We start from the raw sequence: 20,516 nt of genomic DNA on the forward strand, positions 1-20,516 counted from the left end.
TTTTTTTAAATTTGGTAATTGGGCAAAGTTAATTCATTCTAAATGATCCTATTTCCTGGTAAAAATTTCAAATCAGCAAAGCTAGCCCATTAGCTGCATCAAGTGGCAAAGAAAAAGAGCATGCTGCCAATTTGTATAGCATGCCATTTTTATTCTTTAACTCTAAACCTAGGTATTAGTGTCATAATGCTGCTACCTGAAGTTGCATCCATTCTGTCATGCTGCATTATGAAACAATGTATCATTATCATCATGCTGAAATCTAAAACTAATACAATGTTTCAATGCTGCTATGCTTCTTGTCAAATTTGCAACAATGTATCCCTTGCCATAAAATATTCCTGGCTGACAATGAAACAATGTAGCAGAATTATCATGCTGCTATCTGAAAAAGTACTGATGATGCTCCTGAAATTAAAAAAAAAAAAGAATTAAAAAGGTTAGCATGCACTAATGCATGCATTGGTGATTCCCATGCTTTCTTGCCTTATTCCATACCGAGAACCGACTGCGATGAAGTTCCAGCTCCTTTTGTTGAAGAATATCTTCCATCTGGCCACATTTCTTTTTGTATTGTAACACCTTATGGAAAATGAGAAATTAGCCATCACATTTGCACATATCATAAACAGTATGAAATAACATCGTTATGAAGTAAAAATTAAAATCAAATAAGAATAACCAAAGCTAATGTAAAGTTCACACAAATATCATTTCAGTATCCACCAATATTAGTTATTCATCAGTGGAAATATTTCTCTCTTAAGTAATTCAAGATACAGTGTCATATATACAGTAATAAGTCAGTTGTAGAATATTGATTTAATTGGAAATCAATGAGATATGAAAATATAGTAAAATCAGCAATTCATGTTAGTTGCTTTAATTACAAAAATTGACTGCAAATGTCAGTTAGGGGAATTGCTTTCTTTAGATAATTGCTAAAATGCAATTCATGCAAGGAAATATTTAAAAAAATCCCCCCCTACTACTTACTATAGAATTTTTTTCCCGTAGTAGTTGCTTGAGCAAAACAATTACACTTGGTGATCTCTTGCCTTCATAGGGATTAATAGAGGAGTTTGTGAACAATCCGGAGGTTAAAAGTCAGCCCCAACGTTAACATTTAAATCAAGAGAACTACAAACAGTTTGATAAACAACTGCTGTTAAAGCTTGCATAGCAACATCAAGCTTCTACTGAGATAAGAGTTACCAGGGATGTGCGTCTGCGACGTGTGTGTGCGTGCAGCACTATGTATACATTTGATACTTAAAGGACTTCAAAACCGTTACTCTCCCTATCTAAATCTGCACTTCATTACATAATGCTAAGTCAACACTGCCCAACACTAACTGTCCACATTCTAATCACTATTCTGACCACTTACTTCCAACAGGTACCAAAAGACAGAATATCGTCCTCAAAATCCAATTCAAACTGATGAGGGACGCGTCAGGTCTGTCGGCTTTGTGACCTAGTTTAATTTTCAGGCTCAACTGTTATGTACTTGTTGTATAAGTGTAAAGTTGACGTTTACCAATCAATTGATTGCTTTCATTGAGACCCTGGGCCTATTCTCTACACAGCGTGGCTAGTAAACATCCAAGACAAAAGAACTTTCCTGTATACCTTCAATAGCTTATCCACAGACGAGGGCAAATCCCTGACTTACTTCTATAGCATAGCCTAGTCAAGAGGCTATGGGGCCTGCACGGTTGACAGTAATTATAACACAGTTGTATAAACATTTCAAACATTTATTGTGGTTATCAATGAAAATTGTATACAAAAGGTTGGAGAGAGTAAATTTTTTTTTGTATTACCCATTTATTTTTTATTAGCACAGGGTGATGTTTGAGAGTCAACAAAGGTACCCTAAATCAGACCTGAAAAAGTTGCTGCTGAATTCACCATTCAAGCACCTGCTTTTATACTTGTCAATGAAGTGGCTTCTAAAGGTCCACAGGTGTGCTTGGAGAGGAGCCTTTCTTGCTCCTTTTTTCTGAATCATATTTGTTTGTGATATTTTGAACATGTGCAGGCGTGGGTTTTTTTTTTTAAGCTATTTCTATTTGTGGTATTTAGAATGTGTTGAATATCTAAGGCATGTTATAAAGAATGCCTGTGTTACAGCCCAGAGAGTATTCCATACTGTTTTTTGCTCTTTTTACATCAGATATTTCAGAATTTTACAATAAATAAACTATAAATCTAAAAGTCAAAATCTTAAGAAAAATGAAAAAGAAAGTACTTGAATGTTCAACAATGGGGTACTTGAATTGACCATTCATGCATCTAGCCAGTGAAGCTATTTAATCAGGAGTTAATTTTGTAATTATCACATCTCTCCAAACGTGTTCATAAAACTGTCAAAAGTGCAACAAGAGTTGGGGGGAGAGCGTCGGTTGAAGAGTAAACAAGACGCTGAGTTTAAAAGCGATAACACTGTTTGCCTATCACCAAGATAGGGTCAATCTACGCGGGCATGCTGGAGAACGATATCACCACTTACTGGATATGAGAACTAGCTAATACCAACACAGTGAGATAATCTGTTCAGGGTAAACTCAATTAAATTCAAATGTTGATAAAGTATTATTCCACTGTTCTGCTGACCATGAGTTGGACTTGCAGAGAGGGCATGGTCACTGATGTATTGACTGGTCAATGTCACACAGCTTGACCACTGATACCATGTGTTCAGTTGGACATACAGAGAGGGCATGGTCACTGGTCAATGTCACACAGCTTGACCACTGATACCATGTGTTCAGTCCCAAACATCACACAGTGAACATCACACAGTACCATGACTCTTGTCTCCCACACACTAGTATAACAACCAGCTTTTCTATAGTCTACCTAATTCCATATAGAGGCCTGTTAGTCTGTTTATCTGACTGCATTCAGCAAGAGTCCCTGCAGAGTTAGTTTGAACTACCTAGCATGATAGTTTCACTGTGAAAGCACCCTGAAAAGTGTATTTAACTCCAGGGTTAAGTACATATTGGCCATCACTGCCCTGACAAACACTGCCATCAAAGGGATTAAGGGTTGTCTTTTGGTCTCTTAAGTAGGGAACTGCAACGCCTTGACAAATTAGCCAGATTAATACTGGCATTCTGTCTGATAACAAGGTCTCACCCCAAATGTGTTTTATTAAACTTATGCAATGTTTGTTTCCAACCACAAACACTGATAACCTCTGCTTTTTTTTATTGTTTTTAAATTAGAAAAACTTCTTTGTTTTGCATTATAATACTATACTTTTAGCCATTGTATCCTTCCCACTGCTGATTTTGTTTTCCTAATCATACTTACAATTTGGAATTTGAAAAAATTCATTAAAACACAAATTAATTAATCTGCGAATTGATATCAGTGTTTGTGACCTTGCTGGAAAAAGGTGAGATAAGCAGGCAGAAAATTTTCAACACTTGGTATAAATATTTGAAATAAAGATGAAACCAAGGGCCTCTAAATCAATGGTAATTTTAAATACTGATAGTCATATCAATTAACGGTTTTTACAATCGTCAAAGGATCACAGAAGTGAGCACCTTGTATCATTCCATTTGAAGAGCTCTCATAAAATTCCTATGCATCCATATGTCAAAGTGCACATGAAAGCAATCGATAGAGATGACAAGTTCTATCAAATTCCACTGAGTTGCCAGGGTGAACAAAGATGCACGTTTGCAGTGCTTAGCAAAATAAGAACGTCCTCTATGACAGATATCAAATAATGAAACACACGACAATGATCACAAATACTTCACTTGAGGAAACGTCATCACATTTGTGAGTAGTGTAAACATTTCAGAAAGTTAACACACAATTTTGGACTAAGAACTTGGACAAGTCCTGATGATACTTACTATGGTCACATATAAAAGAATGGCAACTGTAATATAGACAAATACATTACTAACCCTTTCTGTATAACTCAGGCAGTGAATATGTATGTTGGTGGCATTTATAAGGTTTCACAGTGACTTGGACCACATTTAGCCCTGATTTAAAGGACAATCAACCAATGAATACCATTTCCCACTTCAACAGTGTGCAAACAGCTAGCACCAATACACAAAAGCAAATAGCAATTTCAACACTGTTTGATTTTCATGAACAGTTGGATTGCAGTTGAAGACAGTTAATGAGTCAGAATATGGGTCACTTGCACTTGATTATTGCATAATTTATCAAGAAATAAATTTGAATCAGTTGAAAAAAAAAAACATGCATAATTATAAATACTGGTTTTAAACATTTCTACTGGTCTTTTATTAGAAAGTTTACTTAAATATGACTTTGTAATTGGCATTCACAAATAAATGAAAAATTTCAGCCATATTGGGTTATTGTGATGGGTTAAAGCTGTTATTTCAACAGTTGTACATATTTACTGTGTACTATCACAAGAGAAACAAGAATGATAAGGTATTATGTAGTATAAGCGATGGAAGATTAGTAGGGGGAGGAGATGGAGGAGAGAGAATCACCAAGTGTTTCTGCAAAAGGCCATATTTCATTTAGACATATATTCAGATATATCATCCAATCTTGGGGGCACATCAACTGTTAAGAGCACACTGCTGTCCTCAATCAAACAATTCATCTCAAGGTACTTTTGCAGAGTGATCAAAGGTTGAAACTCAATTTTGCAAAGTCAGTTAACACTGAAGGTAAAGGTAAGTTTACCCAAGTACTTTGCAAACTGTATCTAAATCTTCCTGACATTTCAGTGACAACAGTAAACAAATATTTATATATATATATTTCAGTTAAAACAGGGATGAGATTCTCAATTAGAGAAAAAGTTGGAAAATATGGCATGGCATCCAGGGGGCTGCCGTGGTCAATGATATTTTAGGCTCCAAAAAAGTCAGAAATCCAATGATAGTCATGAAAAATATCATTTCTGTTATAGATACAAAAAAATCCACTTGTCTTCCCATGAGAACATATTGCAGCCAAAAACTAGTTTAGTATCTTTACCTTAGCCTGCAGTTTCTGGACCAGTTGAGCCTGTCTTTGCTGGCCATCCTGATAAGCCTGGAGCTTGCGTTTGTAGCTGGCGTGCTCTTCTTCAAGTTTGCGTCTTAGCTCCACGTTCTGAGTGACCAGGCTCTTTTGGGCAGGATCTTCTGTGCCAAAATCCCCGTTCTGGAGTTTCAGGGACTGCTCCAGCTGAAAGTGTGAAAGAAATATGACATTTAAAACAATTTTCATATTTGAAATAAAGCAGTCTGATTTCCAAGTGAAGCCACCAGTAAATGAAGTTATAGTAAGGAGTTAATAGACTCATCAGCTCTAAGCCATTGTCAGTTGAGTTGACAACATGGCACTTTGGCTTTCAAACTATAGCCAACCCAACTGTCCAGTAAACTTACCTCCTTCTCCATTGGAGCAGGTCTATCTAAGTATCTTCTATAGCTCCAATCAGTCATTTTACTTCACTCAATACAAACACTCCTGTTCCTCTTAGCACTATATCAGTAACTTTTAACCTTCTCCTCAACTTTTCTATACTGGGACACCCAATTTTAACAGGTGACACCTTTCCACTGAATGACAATATCTCCCCAGTCAATACTTGATGGTTTCTGCATGCAATACATCTACCCTAAAGTAAAACCTCTATTTTTTACAGGTGCCACCCCTGTGTTCTCCCACCTGTTCCCCTGTGCTACCCCTCTCTGGCCTCTATGCCACTATAGAATTGGACAGGTGTCCAACACTGGTTGGTTCCACCAAAATCAATATCCGCACCAATAAAATCAATAAGTTGTACTCATTTTCTGTGTCGGCATTTTGTCAATCAATTAAACTCAATTCATAACTAACTGCACATTATTTTCACACTGTGACAAAGGCAGCTGATTTCAGTGCTGATATTGGTACTATGAAGAATGGGTTCTTGGTACCATCAATAACAACCTAATTATCTTCATGTTTATCATAATGAGGTGAGGACTGTTTGCAATCACACTGTTTAAGAATAGATCAAACAACTTATAAGGTTATCAATCCAACTCTGAGTGAGAGAGAATTCAATCTTAAACTATCTGCACAACTAGGTTTGACTGCATGGTCAATATAAATGCAAGAATATATGTACTTCTAAAGTGTTGCTTTCAGATAACTGATTAGACTGAGCAAGACAGCCACTATTCACAAAGCCAGTCCTGTTCTATAATTTTCATCAATGCAGCAGAAATATTGACACCAGTTTTAACAGCATCATAAGTATTCTTCCACCTGGTGACAGGGCTAAAATCATTAATATTGAAACATCTTCCATACCTCAGTTGAAAGTCTGCTGGTCTCCACATAGCTTCCGTACTTCCAGTCAGTCATGTTGCTGGACTCTCTCTGTCACAGTAATAATCCAATGCTATCAATCTTTTCAATGCAAACACCACCTAGGAATAACTCCACAGCTCATCAATAGGCAACAGAGATAAGAAAGGTGCGTCGTGAGACAGGATGGCAGAAAACAGAACTCGTACAAGAATGCTGACCGGCAAGCACTTCCTCAGGCCAACCTTAAAACTACCAGAACCAAGCTTAGACTTTATAACTAGGGACGCTACAAATGTTTTTGCCCAGCTCTCTTGAATTGCGGAGAACAATGTATGTAAACCTGTCACCTTTGTGTGCCCACCCTGCGCCATTGTGTGGCAATACTATAAGTACTTCTATCAACAAGTGTACTACGACGGAGGCCATTCATCCAAACTAACTGCTGTTTATTTTATTGCTCTCACAATGTTACTTATTCTGTGGTGCAAGCTTAGGCAATATGTTTAGCCATATGTAGCTAGCCAAGCTGATATAAGTAATAGAAATGGTGGAAATTATGAGAAAAATAAGACCATCTCAAGATTTCTCATTTCTCCTTCCCAGATCTTCACAAAGTAAAATGGACAACTGTTTGATGATACAGGGAACACTTACAATTAACAAGTAACTGGAGAAATGCCGCCAAACTTACAGAAATGCTTTAGAAACCATATCTGTGCAATTTATAAAGTGATGAAATCTAAAACCACAAGACCTGAGGACTTTCCCTCTTGTACTGATTGACACTGTTCAGGACAAAACTGACCAATAAAGCGACCTGTTGGTGGCCAAACTCACTGGTCTCAGTCATCTTGACCACTGGTGCTTTGGCAATAAGTTCTTTAATTCTAATATTATATTCAATTGTGCAAAACATCATAAACAATCATCGTACCCAAATTTGGACAAGATGTTGGTAAAATTAGAGAGAAACTATCTTCCTCACAAGAAATCCCATATCTGTATAAACAAAAGAAAGTAAATCTGCCAAAAGAGGAGAAAGAACTCCATCTCCAAAAGTTCCATAACTCTGCAATACCGACAACCTGCCCATTCCATCCAATTTCCGTCTCTGCCTTTACCTCTTCCTGGCCAATGCCACCCTAAGCCTTGCCTTACAACCAAGTCTTATGTATGTTTACTTGAATTAATACAGAGCAAGGATTATATAGCTAGCGGACATGACTTTAATCGGCTTTGCTATCTAACCCACAACCACTTGATTATTCTATCTCATATTGTATGACACCAGAGCCTGTGTCAATAGCCTCTAGACCTGTTATAATGTATTTTATTGATAGAAACTTGGAAAGGTACTTGTAAGAAGATTAAAGGACAATACAAATGTTGTTTTTATCATGGTTTACCAAAAGCACAGAATCAATTACATATATACTTTGTTCAGCTTTACTTTTACAATTAATGCTAAATTCAATACTATGCAACTGACTTCTGATCATAGGTACCTGGATTTGGATTTAACTCTGTGAAATGACAGACAATTCCTATTTTTTCATGCAACAAAAAGGACAACCAAGTACTTTTTGGGATGAAAAGAAGCCTTTTTGTTAAATTCAGTAGCAATTGCTTTTGGTTCCTCTGTTGCAAATTACTTTACAATGACATAGCCAAGAAAAATCATTTAAACTTTAAAATATCCCCTTCCCCTCATAATATGACTCTCAATGCCTAAGGTCAAAGTTAACTTTCACTAATCAAAATCTTTTTCAACTTACCTTTGATACACTTGCTGTTTGATCTTTAATCTTTGACTACATGACAGAAATTCACAAATAACTGTTTTGATATAAAGTCATTACTTTCTTGTGCAATTTCTTTTTACATCAAATCCAGTTAATAAATTTCCATTGAACTGTGACCCAAACATGTAAACCATCACATGGATAAAGTACTGATATGTGTAAAGCTATCCAGCAGAAAATTAAATTATCATTAGTCCAGAAAAACAATATATAACAGGTCAGGGAGCTTTACATGTTATTTCTATGGGCTGGACAGAGAATGCATTGAAAACACTGTACAACATGGCCTGGCAGCTGAAAATTATATATGTGACAAAGGGGTGGGGTTGGTGTGGTGTGGTAGGGTGCGGTGGGGTGTGGTGGGGTTAGTGGGGTGGGGTTGGTGGGATGGGTGGGTGGGAGGTACAGAGAAGCTTCATAAAACAACCAAAATCCACCAGATGCTCATGAGCTGCCTATTGCATAGAAATACAAGATGAGCCCTTTTTTCTTACATAAGTTCCAGAACTTCACTCTCTTGCTAGAACACATTAACAAGAGACATCATAAATTAGCAACATGCAAACATCTTATTATTGACTTTCAATTGATAAAGCATCATTACATCTATCACTTTATAATGTGGTAATGTAAAACTAAAGCACCTGCGCATAAAGCTGAAGTTTTCACTCATCACTCAGAAATTAGTCTGGTATTTGCCTTATCACTTAGTGTAAGTACATGTAACACAAAGTGATTCCAATCATCTCAGTTTAGTTTGTGTTCACTAATCAATTCTCTCACTTCCCCAGCAGACCAGTGTACTGAATAATTCATACATGCCTCACCTGTCCATTCTATATCTAGACAGCTGTTCACACAGTTCATGTCTGGGACGAGACTGAACCGAGTTGAGTCAGTGGTTTGTGATCTGTAACGTATTTTATATTTCAGGTCCCTGGTTTCATGTAAAAACTATTTCTTACTAAACAACACTCAGTTGCCATGATATTTGATCCTGAAGGAGGCAAGTCTGTGTTATGTTGTGTCAAGCTGTGAAGTTGTGTTGTGTTGTATCACATTGTGTTGTGTTGTGCTGCAATGTGACATTCCATGTTGCACTGTATTATGCTGTGTTGCATTGTGTTGTATCATGTTGTGTTGTGCTGAATTACATTGTTATTTTGTATTATGTTGTACTGTATCATACTATTGGTGTTGTATTATGCTGTGTTGTGCTGTGAAGTATTTTGTTATATGTGAGAGAACAGCATCCTAGGATAACATTACTTGCACATGGCGCACTGTCTTTATAGAACCAGTCAACGCAGTCCAGGATCACTGTCCAGCCACTATGGCTTGAATTATGACGTATGTGAATGTCCCCTGTCATTACAGTACACATAGTCATGTTGTCTATACAAACACTTCGCCTTTACAACAGAGAGGTAGAAATTGATTGCGAGCCCAGTGATCTGCCCTGGCTTTACTCGGACTACAAGGAAAGTTCTTCTTTGCTGTTGGCAGCAAGTTAAGCCCCTATTTCACACAGACCACGAATCCCACGAATGGCAATGAATTGACAAATTTCACGATTCGTGGTTGAATCGTAAACAGTTCGTGAAGTTCTTAACAGATTCGTATCTATTCTTGTCAGTTCTTGCACTTCTTGACCAACAGGAATTGGTGGCAAAAACTTTGATGCCCCTATTTCACACAGACCACGAATCCCATGAATCGCCAGGAATTAAAAATTCCGGATTCGTGGTTGAATCGTAATCAGTTCGTGAAGTTCTTAGCAGATTCGTATATAATCGTAGTCAGTTATTGCAATTCTTGATCAATCGGGAATTCGTGGCAAAAATTTTGAGCTGTTCAAAGTTTAGGCCACGAACTCCCGATTCCAAAAAATCGTGGTGAATTTCTGGACAATATTCGTGCAATTCCAACCGTATCCCAAGAATATTCGTAACACTATCGCACCTGTATCGTAACTGAATCGTGAGCGTGTCGAATTAGACCAGAAAATTGGCAAAATCTCACGAATCCTGAAATTTGTCAATTCCTGGCGATTCGTGGGATTCGTGGTCTGTGTGAAATAGGGGCCTTACAGAGAAAGGATCAAACCCTCAGAAGAAAATCAGGCAGGAGTACAAGAATGTTAAAATCCCCATGAGAATCCAAGGCAATTTAGATGTAGTAAAAAGAAATCAAAACTGTTTAAACTGCTGGGGTTGCACTAAAAGGGAAAGAGTGCCCATTTTTTTTTCTTAATTTTTCATTCGTCGAGGAAAAATTAGTTAAGAGGCTTTGGTACCTGAGATCGACCACTTTAACATTTCTGCCGTTTTATGAAAGGCGATAATACGATGCTAACTTCTCCCCTTTTTAAGATTTGATGTAAAAACTGTTACCTACTAACTGAACTGCAACTGGACAATAACTTACTGATGAAATAGCATGAACACATAAAATTATATGTAATTGTTTGTATAATATCCCTCCTGATCTCACAACCACCCTTTACCCTTCTCTCTTCTTTCCTCAGCCTCTCTCACTCCCCTCCCCTTCTCTTCCTCTCTCAAACACCAAAAAGATCAAATTACCTAAAATCACTAACTAAGAGCACAAAACTACATGAATAAGTAAATTATAACATCTTTACTGCCAAGTGAACTCCTAGGCAACAATCAAAACAATCCAACACTAAGTCTTTCACCCTGAAAAATTAACTTGTCACTGCCCCTCAGCCTTTTAATGTCAAACAAATAAAGCTGTCAACTATTATGATGTCAGCAATCTAACAACAAACCCCCTGTATATCTGACACTGCATGGGAGTGATGGCTCAATACAGGAATGAATTTCAGTTTATAGGTCTCAAATCAGTACTTTACTAGACAAACCTGAAGAAGTTTTAAAATTCTACTTGTTCATAATCTGGGAGTATAATTTTATGGACTTATTTAAAAGATAAATCTTCAAATATTCTAAAAAAGAGATGTATATTAAATCTATAGTTAATTCCCATTGTACAATCATTGAGTGAGCTCAACTGGACAGCCCACCTTATGCCGAACGTTAACTCACTTTTCTTTGCAAATGTAATTTCTTTAATTTTCCAACAATTTAGTCATCATTTTTTATAACCTGAAATGCAAAATTTAAACATTTTGAACAGTACCAACAGAAAACTGTATTCATTAAATTTTGGCTTATTACAGATTACTGTTGAAATGTTTAAATTGGTTTAAACACAGTTAGAAGGCGTCTTACAGTTACCTATCTGACTGTAGCAGACAATACAATGAATAGTATATCCTAGACTTAGTCAGTTATATGTCATTATAACTGTCATACTACACAATACCTCACCTGGCTTTCCACTGATTGCATGAGACCTGATGTATGTTATCATGTTCTACATGAACAGGTTTGAATGGACTGATAATTGAACATGCTTTTCAACAAAAAAGATATGTCACAAGTGTCAGGCTGAGAGACTTTTAGCAGAAGCTAAAGAGATGTTTTATTTCCTGCATATGTTAGTTAAAACAGCCTTTAACATACCTCAAAAAGGAGTTTTTTTAGTTTCAGTTTCCTGAGATCTAAGTACAACTTATTCAGCTTCAGTGTTATTCACACCAAGCTGAAGAGTTTGACACCTACACAATACACCCATCTCCAGTCAAATGTTTTTTTTTTTCATGTGGCACTTTTCATCTACATCAAATCAATTAAACATATGCACTCTTTTCAATCAGCTAATGATCCACTTCTTATAAGATGAATTAACACACCTTCGTTCTCTTCTACTAATTAACTTATCTCCTCATTAAATTAACCAAAGATGATTTTCATTAACAACCATAGTGTTATTCAAATCCTGTGCATAACTGGGTCTATACAAAGGGGGGATGAATAATTAAAAGTAAACCACATTCTTGTTATTAATAATGCACTTTCCTGTTCAGTTCAATTTGTATGTACAAACAATAGCTCTTTACATAATATGTACAGCACTACCTGGTGGGTATTCTACTAGGTTGAAGTCATATTGATGAAAGCTACTGATTCAAGGTGAGTGCCATAATTCTTTCAGTCACCTATATACCCCCCCCCCCAAAAAAAAAAATAAAATAAATAAATTAAAAAAAAAAAAAAAAATCTTACTGCATATCATTGAATAATAGTGTACCGGGTTTAACAGAGGCTAGCATGCATGCGCGTGCACACACACACACACACACACACACACACACACACACACACACACACAATGGGAACTTTAAACAAAATCAAGTATTACAGTAATAACACCCACTCACCTGTATCTAAATGGATAAATTGCATGTGAAAAGACTTAAAGTTACCAATTAGGACTCTGCTATTAATCCTAATCCCCCCGAGTATTAAGTCAGATTAATGCATTACTGTAGATCAGGAGAAATAGCACAGGTAGACCCTATGAGGAATTACCTTCTTAGTTTATACTAACTAGTAAGGATTTAAAGGGAAACATTGGATTATTAAGAATCAATGTACAATTTGTGACTACTAGTACTTTAAGTCTTCAGCTTGGTTTTCCCATGATTGTACATAAGATGTAAACTTTTCATTACCATGATGTAACCTTTCCCCTTTCTCCCTTTTTTTTTACCATTTTGGCATTAAGAGGAGTTTCCTCAATGTTATTCAACATTATTTCATTTTTAGAAAATCTATTTAAAAAGATCCAGTTTCCATTACTTGCATTTAAAATACACAGCAAAACTGGTGGTCTTTTAGTAGATCTTGATCATGACCCTTGTGACAATAAACAGGTTCAAATTGGTCCTTTTGGCTGACCGTAAGTTAATTTTTTTTTAATTTTAAAGTTTCCCTGCTGCTGTACTTAAAACCTGTCAATTGAGTGGAGTATCAGAACATATTAGGCAACATAAAAAAAATAATTTAAATGTTGCCTTACAGTTAATCTCAACATGAAGGCAAAATAAAAATGATATAAAAACCAAGCTCACCCTTTCACTCAGAGCATTATACTTGATCCCTATCTCGTCTCTCTCTGCTCTGCTCGACGCTAGGAGATCCTCCACACGATTCAGCTCCGCCTGGAGCATACGATTCTCCTCTCTCAGCTGCTCGGCTGATGGTTGCGACATTGTTCCTGGTTCTGGCAGTTGTTCCTCAGCAGTTAAGTTCTTGGTGATGATCTCCCGGATGCGTGCGGGGACCTTCGCCGATGGGCTGTCCTCTGTCTCTTTAAAGGTGTAAGGTTCTGTGCTGCTCTTAAGTACAGTGTCTTCTAGTTTCTGAAACACATAAAATTCAAGATGTGTTAATATGAAATGTCAAATGTGTCATTGTGTGAAAGTCCATTCCTCCTTTAAAAAATGATCATTTATCAGACTTCAGACTGCAAACAATTGTCAATCCACAATAAATGCATCAGCTTACAGCAACTGACTACATACTACAATTGCAAGTGGTCATCTACTACTAGTACATTAACTGTTGTGTTCCATGCCATCATACTGACCACAGCAATGGTCAGAACGGTCAGCCTGGAACCGTATGTTTAATTGTGTTGGGGCAGAACATATTTAAATCCAAAGAAAACTCTATATGAGTAAATCCAATACTAGTATGTTAGAATTCAACACTGAACTTTCTAGTTAGATTTTTCCAGTCTTTGGGGCCATTTATATTTTGGTGTACACGCCCAAACGTCAAGGGTCCTACTTGTACCTTGATTTCCACAGAACAAAACCCCTGTTTAAGAGACTCTCTTCAGCAATAGACTGAGTGCAATCAAGTAATTGTCCAGCCACATGTCGCCATATCTATCTCCTGAACTACTAAGACACTAGTACACTGTATTACCTGTATTGTCCAGGGAATTCCCTCTCCCCCCCCCCCCACCCCAGTCTTAATTTCAAGTACTATACCATTACCTGATTAAGGAGATATACATATATTTATCTTAATTTTGTCATATTAAGTCAGGCTGACAGCAAGCACCATATGTAACACAAGAAGAACATGTTCCTGCTAAAGAAAGATTGCAATATCTCTTGCAGTATTAGAATCTGAACACACAGCAGTGAAGACCATTGTCTTCATCACAGCTACAACTCTTATGTTTTCCCATGTAACCATCAATGAACAAAGAAAAAAAGCCATCAAACATGTCATATTTCATTGTGAACCTGTGGCTTATTACAAAGGGGCACAAAGACAAATATAATGACTTACTCTATATGATAATAATTATTGTATTATATAAGAGACGGCAGGTGAACATGACTGCTATACACAGGAGAGGTAAAGGAAGTCTTCTCATAGCTCTTTCTATTACACAGCAGGATCCCTGTCTTTGTCCTTTACTCATTTCACTATTGTACACTGAGACAATGGAAGATTACAAGGCAGATTTTTACCTTTTGTAAGTCCATATTTTCATCAGTTTTAATTTATGAAAATTTGGGCATTAATAGGGAAAGCAGATGCATTGATTTTAACCCCCCCCCCCCCCCCCCCCCCCACACACACACACACACACACACACACACACACAGAGGGGAAAAAATAAAATTCCCCTGTTAGGTTCACTATAGCAAAAAATCAGCAAAATATTCTAAGCAAGTTACTAGTAATATTCTAACTAACTGCTAACTTGCATCAGTTATGTTAATATAGTGATTATTCAAATAACAATTTTCATAAGATCTGATCATTCTTTTATGCAAGTCAGCATGCAATCCACAAATTACCATCACTCTTTACTTTTTATCTTTTCTCTGAGTCAAGTAGAGAGAGGGAGATACATCATTTGTTTCTTATTGAATTTGATGCAAATATAGATGACATTTTGTCAAATATTGTTTTTCCTTCTTTCTTAGAATCAAATATTTTTACTTCCCCTCTGACATTGTCTTCAAGGAAAAGCTTCCAGTGATAAAACTATCAAACCCAAAAGAAATTCTGGCACGCTTTCTTCTGACCTGACTATTAAATGTAGAAATACAGATGATATCTTTCACTTTGGTTCTCAATTTTTCAAAATAAAATACTAATTAATGACTCAATTACTTACTACTGTTGTCCTGTTTTTCCTCCATTCTCACTAGGACTGTTAAAAATTCAAATTTGGAAACGTAAACTATTTTGGCATTTTTTACTTGGTATTGTATACAAATCCAGGTCTTGTTCTTTGCTCCCCAGTGCTCTATGTAGAACATAACCTCTAACCTTATGTAGATAGGAAACAGCCTTGAAAACAGCTGAAATGCACTCAAAAAACAGAAAGGTGCCTAATCCATGACAGTTACTCTGTAAAAAATATTTTCAGGGTGTGAAACTGATTAATTCTTTTATTCTTGTTTTTCCATGCCTGGAGATGAAAAGCAGCCTGTAATAAATTGAGAAATTTTTCATACTTGATGTGGAAGGGACAGAATAATTGAAAACATTGGGATAACAACTGTCTTAGCTACAACTTCAATTACTGGCAATGGTAAAATATTTAACAGTAATGCCGTTGAGGAAGGGGGAACTGACAGTCATTGAATGTTCTAAGTGAGCTTGAATTCATGTTGTGAGAATGCCAAATATAGTTCATTTCCAATACATATTTCTCTTTATAGCCAACTAGTAAATACTTTGAATTGCAATAACAAGACACTTTTCTTTTCAGACCTCCACCAATTTAAAACTGAGAAACTCCTCTGTTCACCATACAGTGATGACATGTTCATGACATGGAATTACCTTTCATCTGTTTGTAGAAGGTACTTAACTTCTACCCATACGTTGATTTACAGCATATTTGTCACATGACAGGACTTGAGGGAGCGATTATACACTTTTATTACCAAACATATCACACTTTCATTGCCTCAAGTGACAGTGACGTATCTATTAATGACTCCAGCAAACACAAAACGGGAGACATTAAAACTGATAAACTTATCAAACTTTCATCTGACAGCTGTCAGTCCTTTTTTTTCTTTTTTTTTTGGGGGGGGGGGGGGTGGGGGGAGGAAAAGGGAGGACATATCATTCAAGCAAGGCAACTTTTTAAAGACATTAAATGAGTTTTCTACATGTGAGGCCTGGCATTTCAACCACTTTAAGTTTTACCATCATGAAAAACCAACCATAGATACTACTAACCACATGGATATGGCAAAACAAAACACTCATTCTGAGTATCAAAGTTAACTGGTAACAAAACTCTTAAACTCTAGCTGCAGATTACAGGACCATGTTATGATTTCTGAGAGCATGGCATTTGTCCACTATAATGTGCATGTGTTTGTGTGCGCGCTTGTGTGTGTGTGTGGGGGGGGGGGGGGGGGAGGTAGCAACTTCTTGCATACAACCTAGAACAGTGACATGTCCAAGGATTAAAATGAATGAGACAAGTTGAATTGATCAATGCATGGGAGTGGTTTATCTGTACAGAAAGTATGTTTATAAGTCGTAATAAGGACAAAAAAGTAATGTAGTTATTTTATATATTTTAATGTAGTTCTTAATAATAAAGTTGCATGATACACAGATTGTATTTATATACAGGTCCTTTTGAAGGGACTCTCATTGGTGATAGCTGACACCTGATCTGAAGAAGATTACATAATTCTCCTCTGCCAGAAAGTAAAGTGGGGGGCATAACTGGACATTCTCTTGTTCTTGAAAACAGAGACAGAAAAACAAGAATTGTTTCTGATGTATTGTCACACTGCAAGCTGACACTGATGACCCAAGTTCTGTAGCACTATAACTGCTGTGCTTGAGGTGCTAGATCAACTGTATTTATGTTACCTGTGTAAATAGAGATGACAAAACTAGTACTACACCCAACTCTCCCTCTCTGCGCTCTTTCCATTTCTCAACTTCATACTACCTTAACAGCCAATAATACAGTGAAAAAAGTACTTTTTCAATATTTCACTGTTGCATTGATTTTTTTTCTAATATGAGCTGGTATATATGAAAAATCTGTGGCAAAATAATATTGATGAAAGGCAAATAAATCCATGCACTCTGTACGTAATGAAGGCTCTGAAACAATTCTGCACTGCTTTCTTTTCATATAGAAAGGCATTGGTCTTTTTCTACTCTTGTTACGGCAATGTATGTTCTCATTTAAGGATCATCGACCTAGGAGGCAGGTAATTTGTAAACAATGTATCTACATCGATTACAAAGTAAAAGACCGGATGAAAGAATTTGGCCTGCGATCGATACAAAGTATCAAACTGTAGCCACAATTACAAACTCATAGCTCACGCAAGTCTTAACAAACCAGTTGCTTTTAAATTATTCAAGCCGCTAAATTCTTCGTGTCACGATATAAACAGTGATGCTAAACTTCTGGTCGATTTTAACGAAGCAAACCAAAACAAATCACCTGTATTACTCTTTCAAGGCGATGATCGCGTTCCTCGGAGCTCATGAGGGTTCCTCGTGCAGCGAGGTTCGTGCAGTCTTTCCGACTCTCGCACCGCTGTTCAGTGCTTGATGTCGGTTTTCAGTGAAATCAGCAACTCTGCTCTAGTTGTAAATTTCAAACTTGAGAGCGCTCAGTAAGATGGCGTCTCTCACACGCTGTCGAAAAAACTAGGTCAACTTTACGCTAACCGGCTCTTGGTTGTTTCTCGTGCCCGGTAAACTGACAAGTCCCCTGGGTGTTCGTATGGCCAAAAATGAGATCCCCGGAGTACCGTGAGGGGAGGGTGAGAGAGGCCTGGCTTACAGAGTCGCTCCAGGCGTGCAAGCTTCAGCAAGTAGCACTCCGCGCCGCCAAGAGTGGTCTTCCGGGTTGACGACTTTCATTGGACCAGCGTGGCCAGGGGGCGGGGACTGACGCGACCCCCCGCAACGGTTTAAGACTTTAGCGTCGGTCGTTGCCAGGCAGCGAGCCGATTAAAGTTGCTGAGTACGTTTTCTTACAAGGATTAAGGTTCAAGTTAATCAAAGATACTGAAACGATTTATTTTCTCGTATTAAAACAAGGGTTAAAAGATGTCAGCGTTAGAGTCTACCCTAATGCCAAGCGAGGCGTCAGTATCAACTTAAAATGAAGCAAGGTGAACCAAACGCCATGCATAAATAATGACGACTAAACGATAACCGACAGAGCTTAACACATTGATCATGCAAAATGCTCATAGATTAAAATATAATTTATTGAGCGTGCTTTGCCGGTCTTTTACCGCGATAAGATTACGTCACACCGGTGAGTCGTTCGATCACAGTACGTTAACTATCCACTGCACAGCCCTCAAAGATGGGAGCCGAGCCCCAAACCAGGATAACAAGACTTATATATGCTTACGTTATTCTTGTTCCAATGCCGATATTTCGAAGGAAATTGAAAAGTGGATAGCGTTTAAGAAAAGTGCACGTCAGCGCACCCAGACCATGGCATAAAATATTTAAATAGCCCACTCTTACTGTTCATCAATGCTTAAAGTAATTACGTTTATTTGGCTTACATGTAATTGTTGTTTTTCGTTCTTTTATAGACTATGTTTTCTCAAGACACAAAATTGTGTTTTTCTAGCTGAGAATATAAACACGGAGCTGCGTTTAAAGTCCCATTCAATTATTAAAGTGCCTGTAAAAGGCAGCTCGGCTACTGCTACAGAACCACAATGTGTAGTGCAACCAATTCTGACTACTGTATATATGAGTATTGATCAAATCTATGAGAATGATATGTTAGTTCTGCGGTCTTTATACGGGAAGTGCAACAAAAACAACAAGTAAAATAGGTAGACCTGAGGACCCCCATGTTGACTTTGAACATACCGTGGATTTCTTTTACAAATCTGACATTTTTTATACTCGTGCAGTTGATAACATACACCTTATTATTGTTAATTATTGTGATTCTAAACGCACTTACAGCACCATTATTTAAACTTCAAGGTTTAATATAAAACAGCTGCTTTCTAGAGTTTGTGTGGTCTAAAAATTAGCGTCCCCATTCATGCTCTTTCAAGTTTTTTATAAACGAATTATAAGAGCATAAATCCGCTGTGCAATATGCATGTGACCCAAAGTTGGTTAGGTTGTTCGTAGGCAAAGGTCTGGCAATGAAGTATTAGTTAGAAATCAAAACTTTTAAAGTTAATTGTTCATATACATATTGTCATCTCTCTCTCTCTCTCTCTCTCTCTCTCTCTCTTTTTTTTTTTTTTTTTTTTTTGACAAATTTGAATAATTTATATTCAAGACCCAACAACTTCTTGACCATTATGAGGATTCAGATTCAGATTCAGATTCTTTATTGACAAACACCTTCACATAAAGGTACAATCAATTACAATACGATACTAGTGGCTAGAACATAGAACAGACAAATAAATAGATAAATAAATATATATATATACACATATAGATTAGCAATTGTTGAAATCAGTGACTGTACACATGTATACGAATGTCGCATTCCATAATCAATTTACCAGGTTTGATCTACACGCCCAGTCTCTGCTGACAGCGCATAACGGGTCTCACACTGGTACTATGATCTGGTTTGGACATGCGCAGAAAGACTTATTCTCTTCTCCATGCATTTCTGTACGAATATGAGGAGGGGCGTAATCACATCCATTTCTTTTGTATTCATGATGTGTATAAACATATCCGGGGGAGAGAGGGCATTAGTATTACATAGGAAACTTATATTTTCGTAGAAAGCCGCCCGTAGTTCCTTATAGGCCTCGCATTTCAGAATAAAATGTACTTCGTCTTCAACCTCTCCGGAATTACAGACTTGACATAATCTTAGATGGGGCGGGGTTGGGGGTTTACTGTACCTCCCCTTCTCAATATAGAGTGAGTGAGCGCTGATTCTTAGTTTGCAGAATGTAGCCCTCCGTGCTTTATCAAAGGTCAGAACATAATTTTCGGTCTTAAAATCCTTCTTAAATTTTGTATATGTTCTAAGTTTGCTACTTTCCTTAATTGCCTCCCCCCATTGCAGGTCATACACTTTCTCGAGAGAGGCCCGGATATTTTTTGTTGAGACATTAATCGGTTTGGCTAATGGTCTATCCCAACACTCGACTTCACCACTAATTTGGAGTATTTGCTTTATGCCAAGGGACCAGGCACCACCTTTACTTTCAAATCTGTCTGTGTCGAGGGCTAAGGTGGCCAGGGATTCTTTACCCATAAAGTTAAGCTTATTGAGGTGAAACCAGTATTTTGTTGCCAGGGCAAGCATATGAATTAACACTGGATAGCTTCCTAATTCGCCTCTGGTTGCTAGATTAGATGCCTTCCTGTGGACCCCCAGTATTGTTTTACAGGCTTTAATGTGGACTTCTTCAGCCGGTGGTCTGTCACACCTTTCCAGGAGGTTATTCATGCTAGACTTAAGGATTAAAGGGGCCCATATTTCACAGCCGTA

At 37.3% G+C, this 20,516-nt stretch overlaps 1 protein-coding gene across 20 annotated transcripts in view; it reads right to left on the reverse strand.

The window, feature by feature from the left end:
- Positions 1 to 20,516, reverse strand: part of LOC106156388 (uncharacterized) — a 50,949-nt gene that overhangs the window by 25,695 nt on the left and 4,738 nt on the right. For 8 of the 20 annotated variants that reach the window (XM_086995730.1, XM_086995732.1, XM_086995723.1 and 5 more), the window contains 3 exons: positions 13,111 to 13,401; positions 5,002 to 5,193; positions 499 to 582 (listed from right to left, as the gene is read on the reverse strand). In XM_086995730.1, coding sequence (XP_086851856.1) covers positions 499 to 582; positions 5,002 to 5,193; positions 13,111 to 13,401 — 567 coding nt within the window. Of the gene's footprint in view, positions 1 to 196; positions 411 to 486; positions 583 to 5,001; positions 5,194 to 5,396; positions 5,572 to 6,309; positions 6,570 to 13,110; positions 13,402 to 17,504; positions 17,936 to 20,516 lie in introns of those variants that run through there. The other 12 variants (XM_086995735.1, XM_086995733.1, XM_086995731.1 and 9 more) reach the window with 6 other exon arrangements.

This window comes from Lingula anatina, chromosome 9, assembly GCF_051362555.1.
Source record: "Lingula anatina isolate TDL-2025a chromosome 9, LinAna3.0, whole genome shotgun sequence".
Lineage (NCBI taxonomy): Eukaryota > Metazoa > Brachiopoda > Lingulata > Lingulida > Lingulidae > Lingula > Lingula anatina.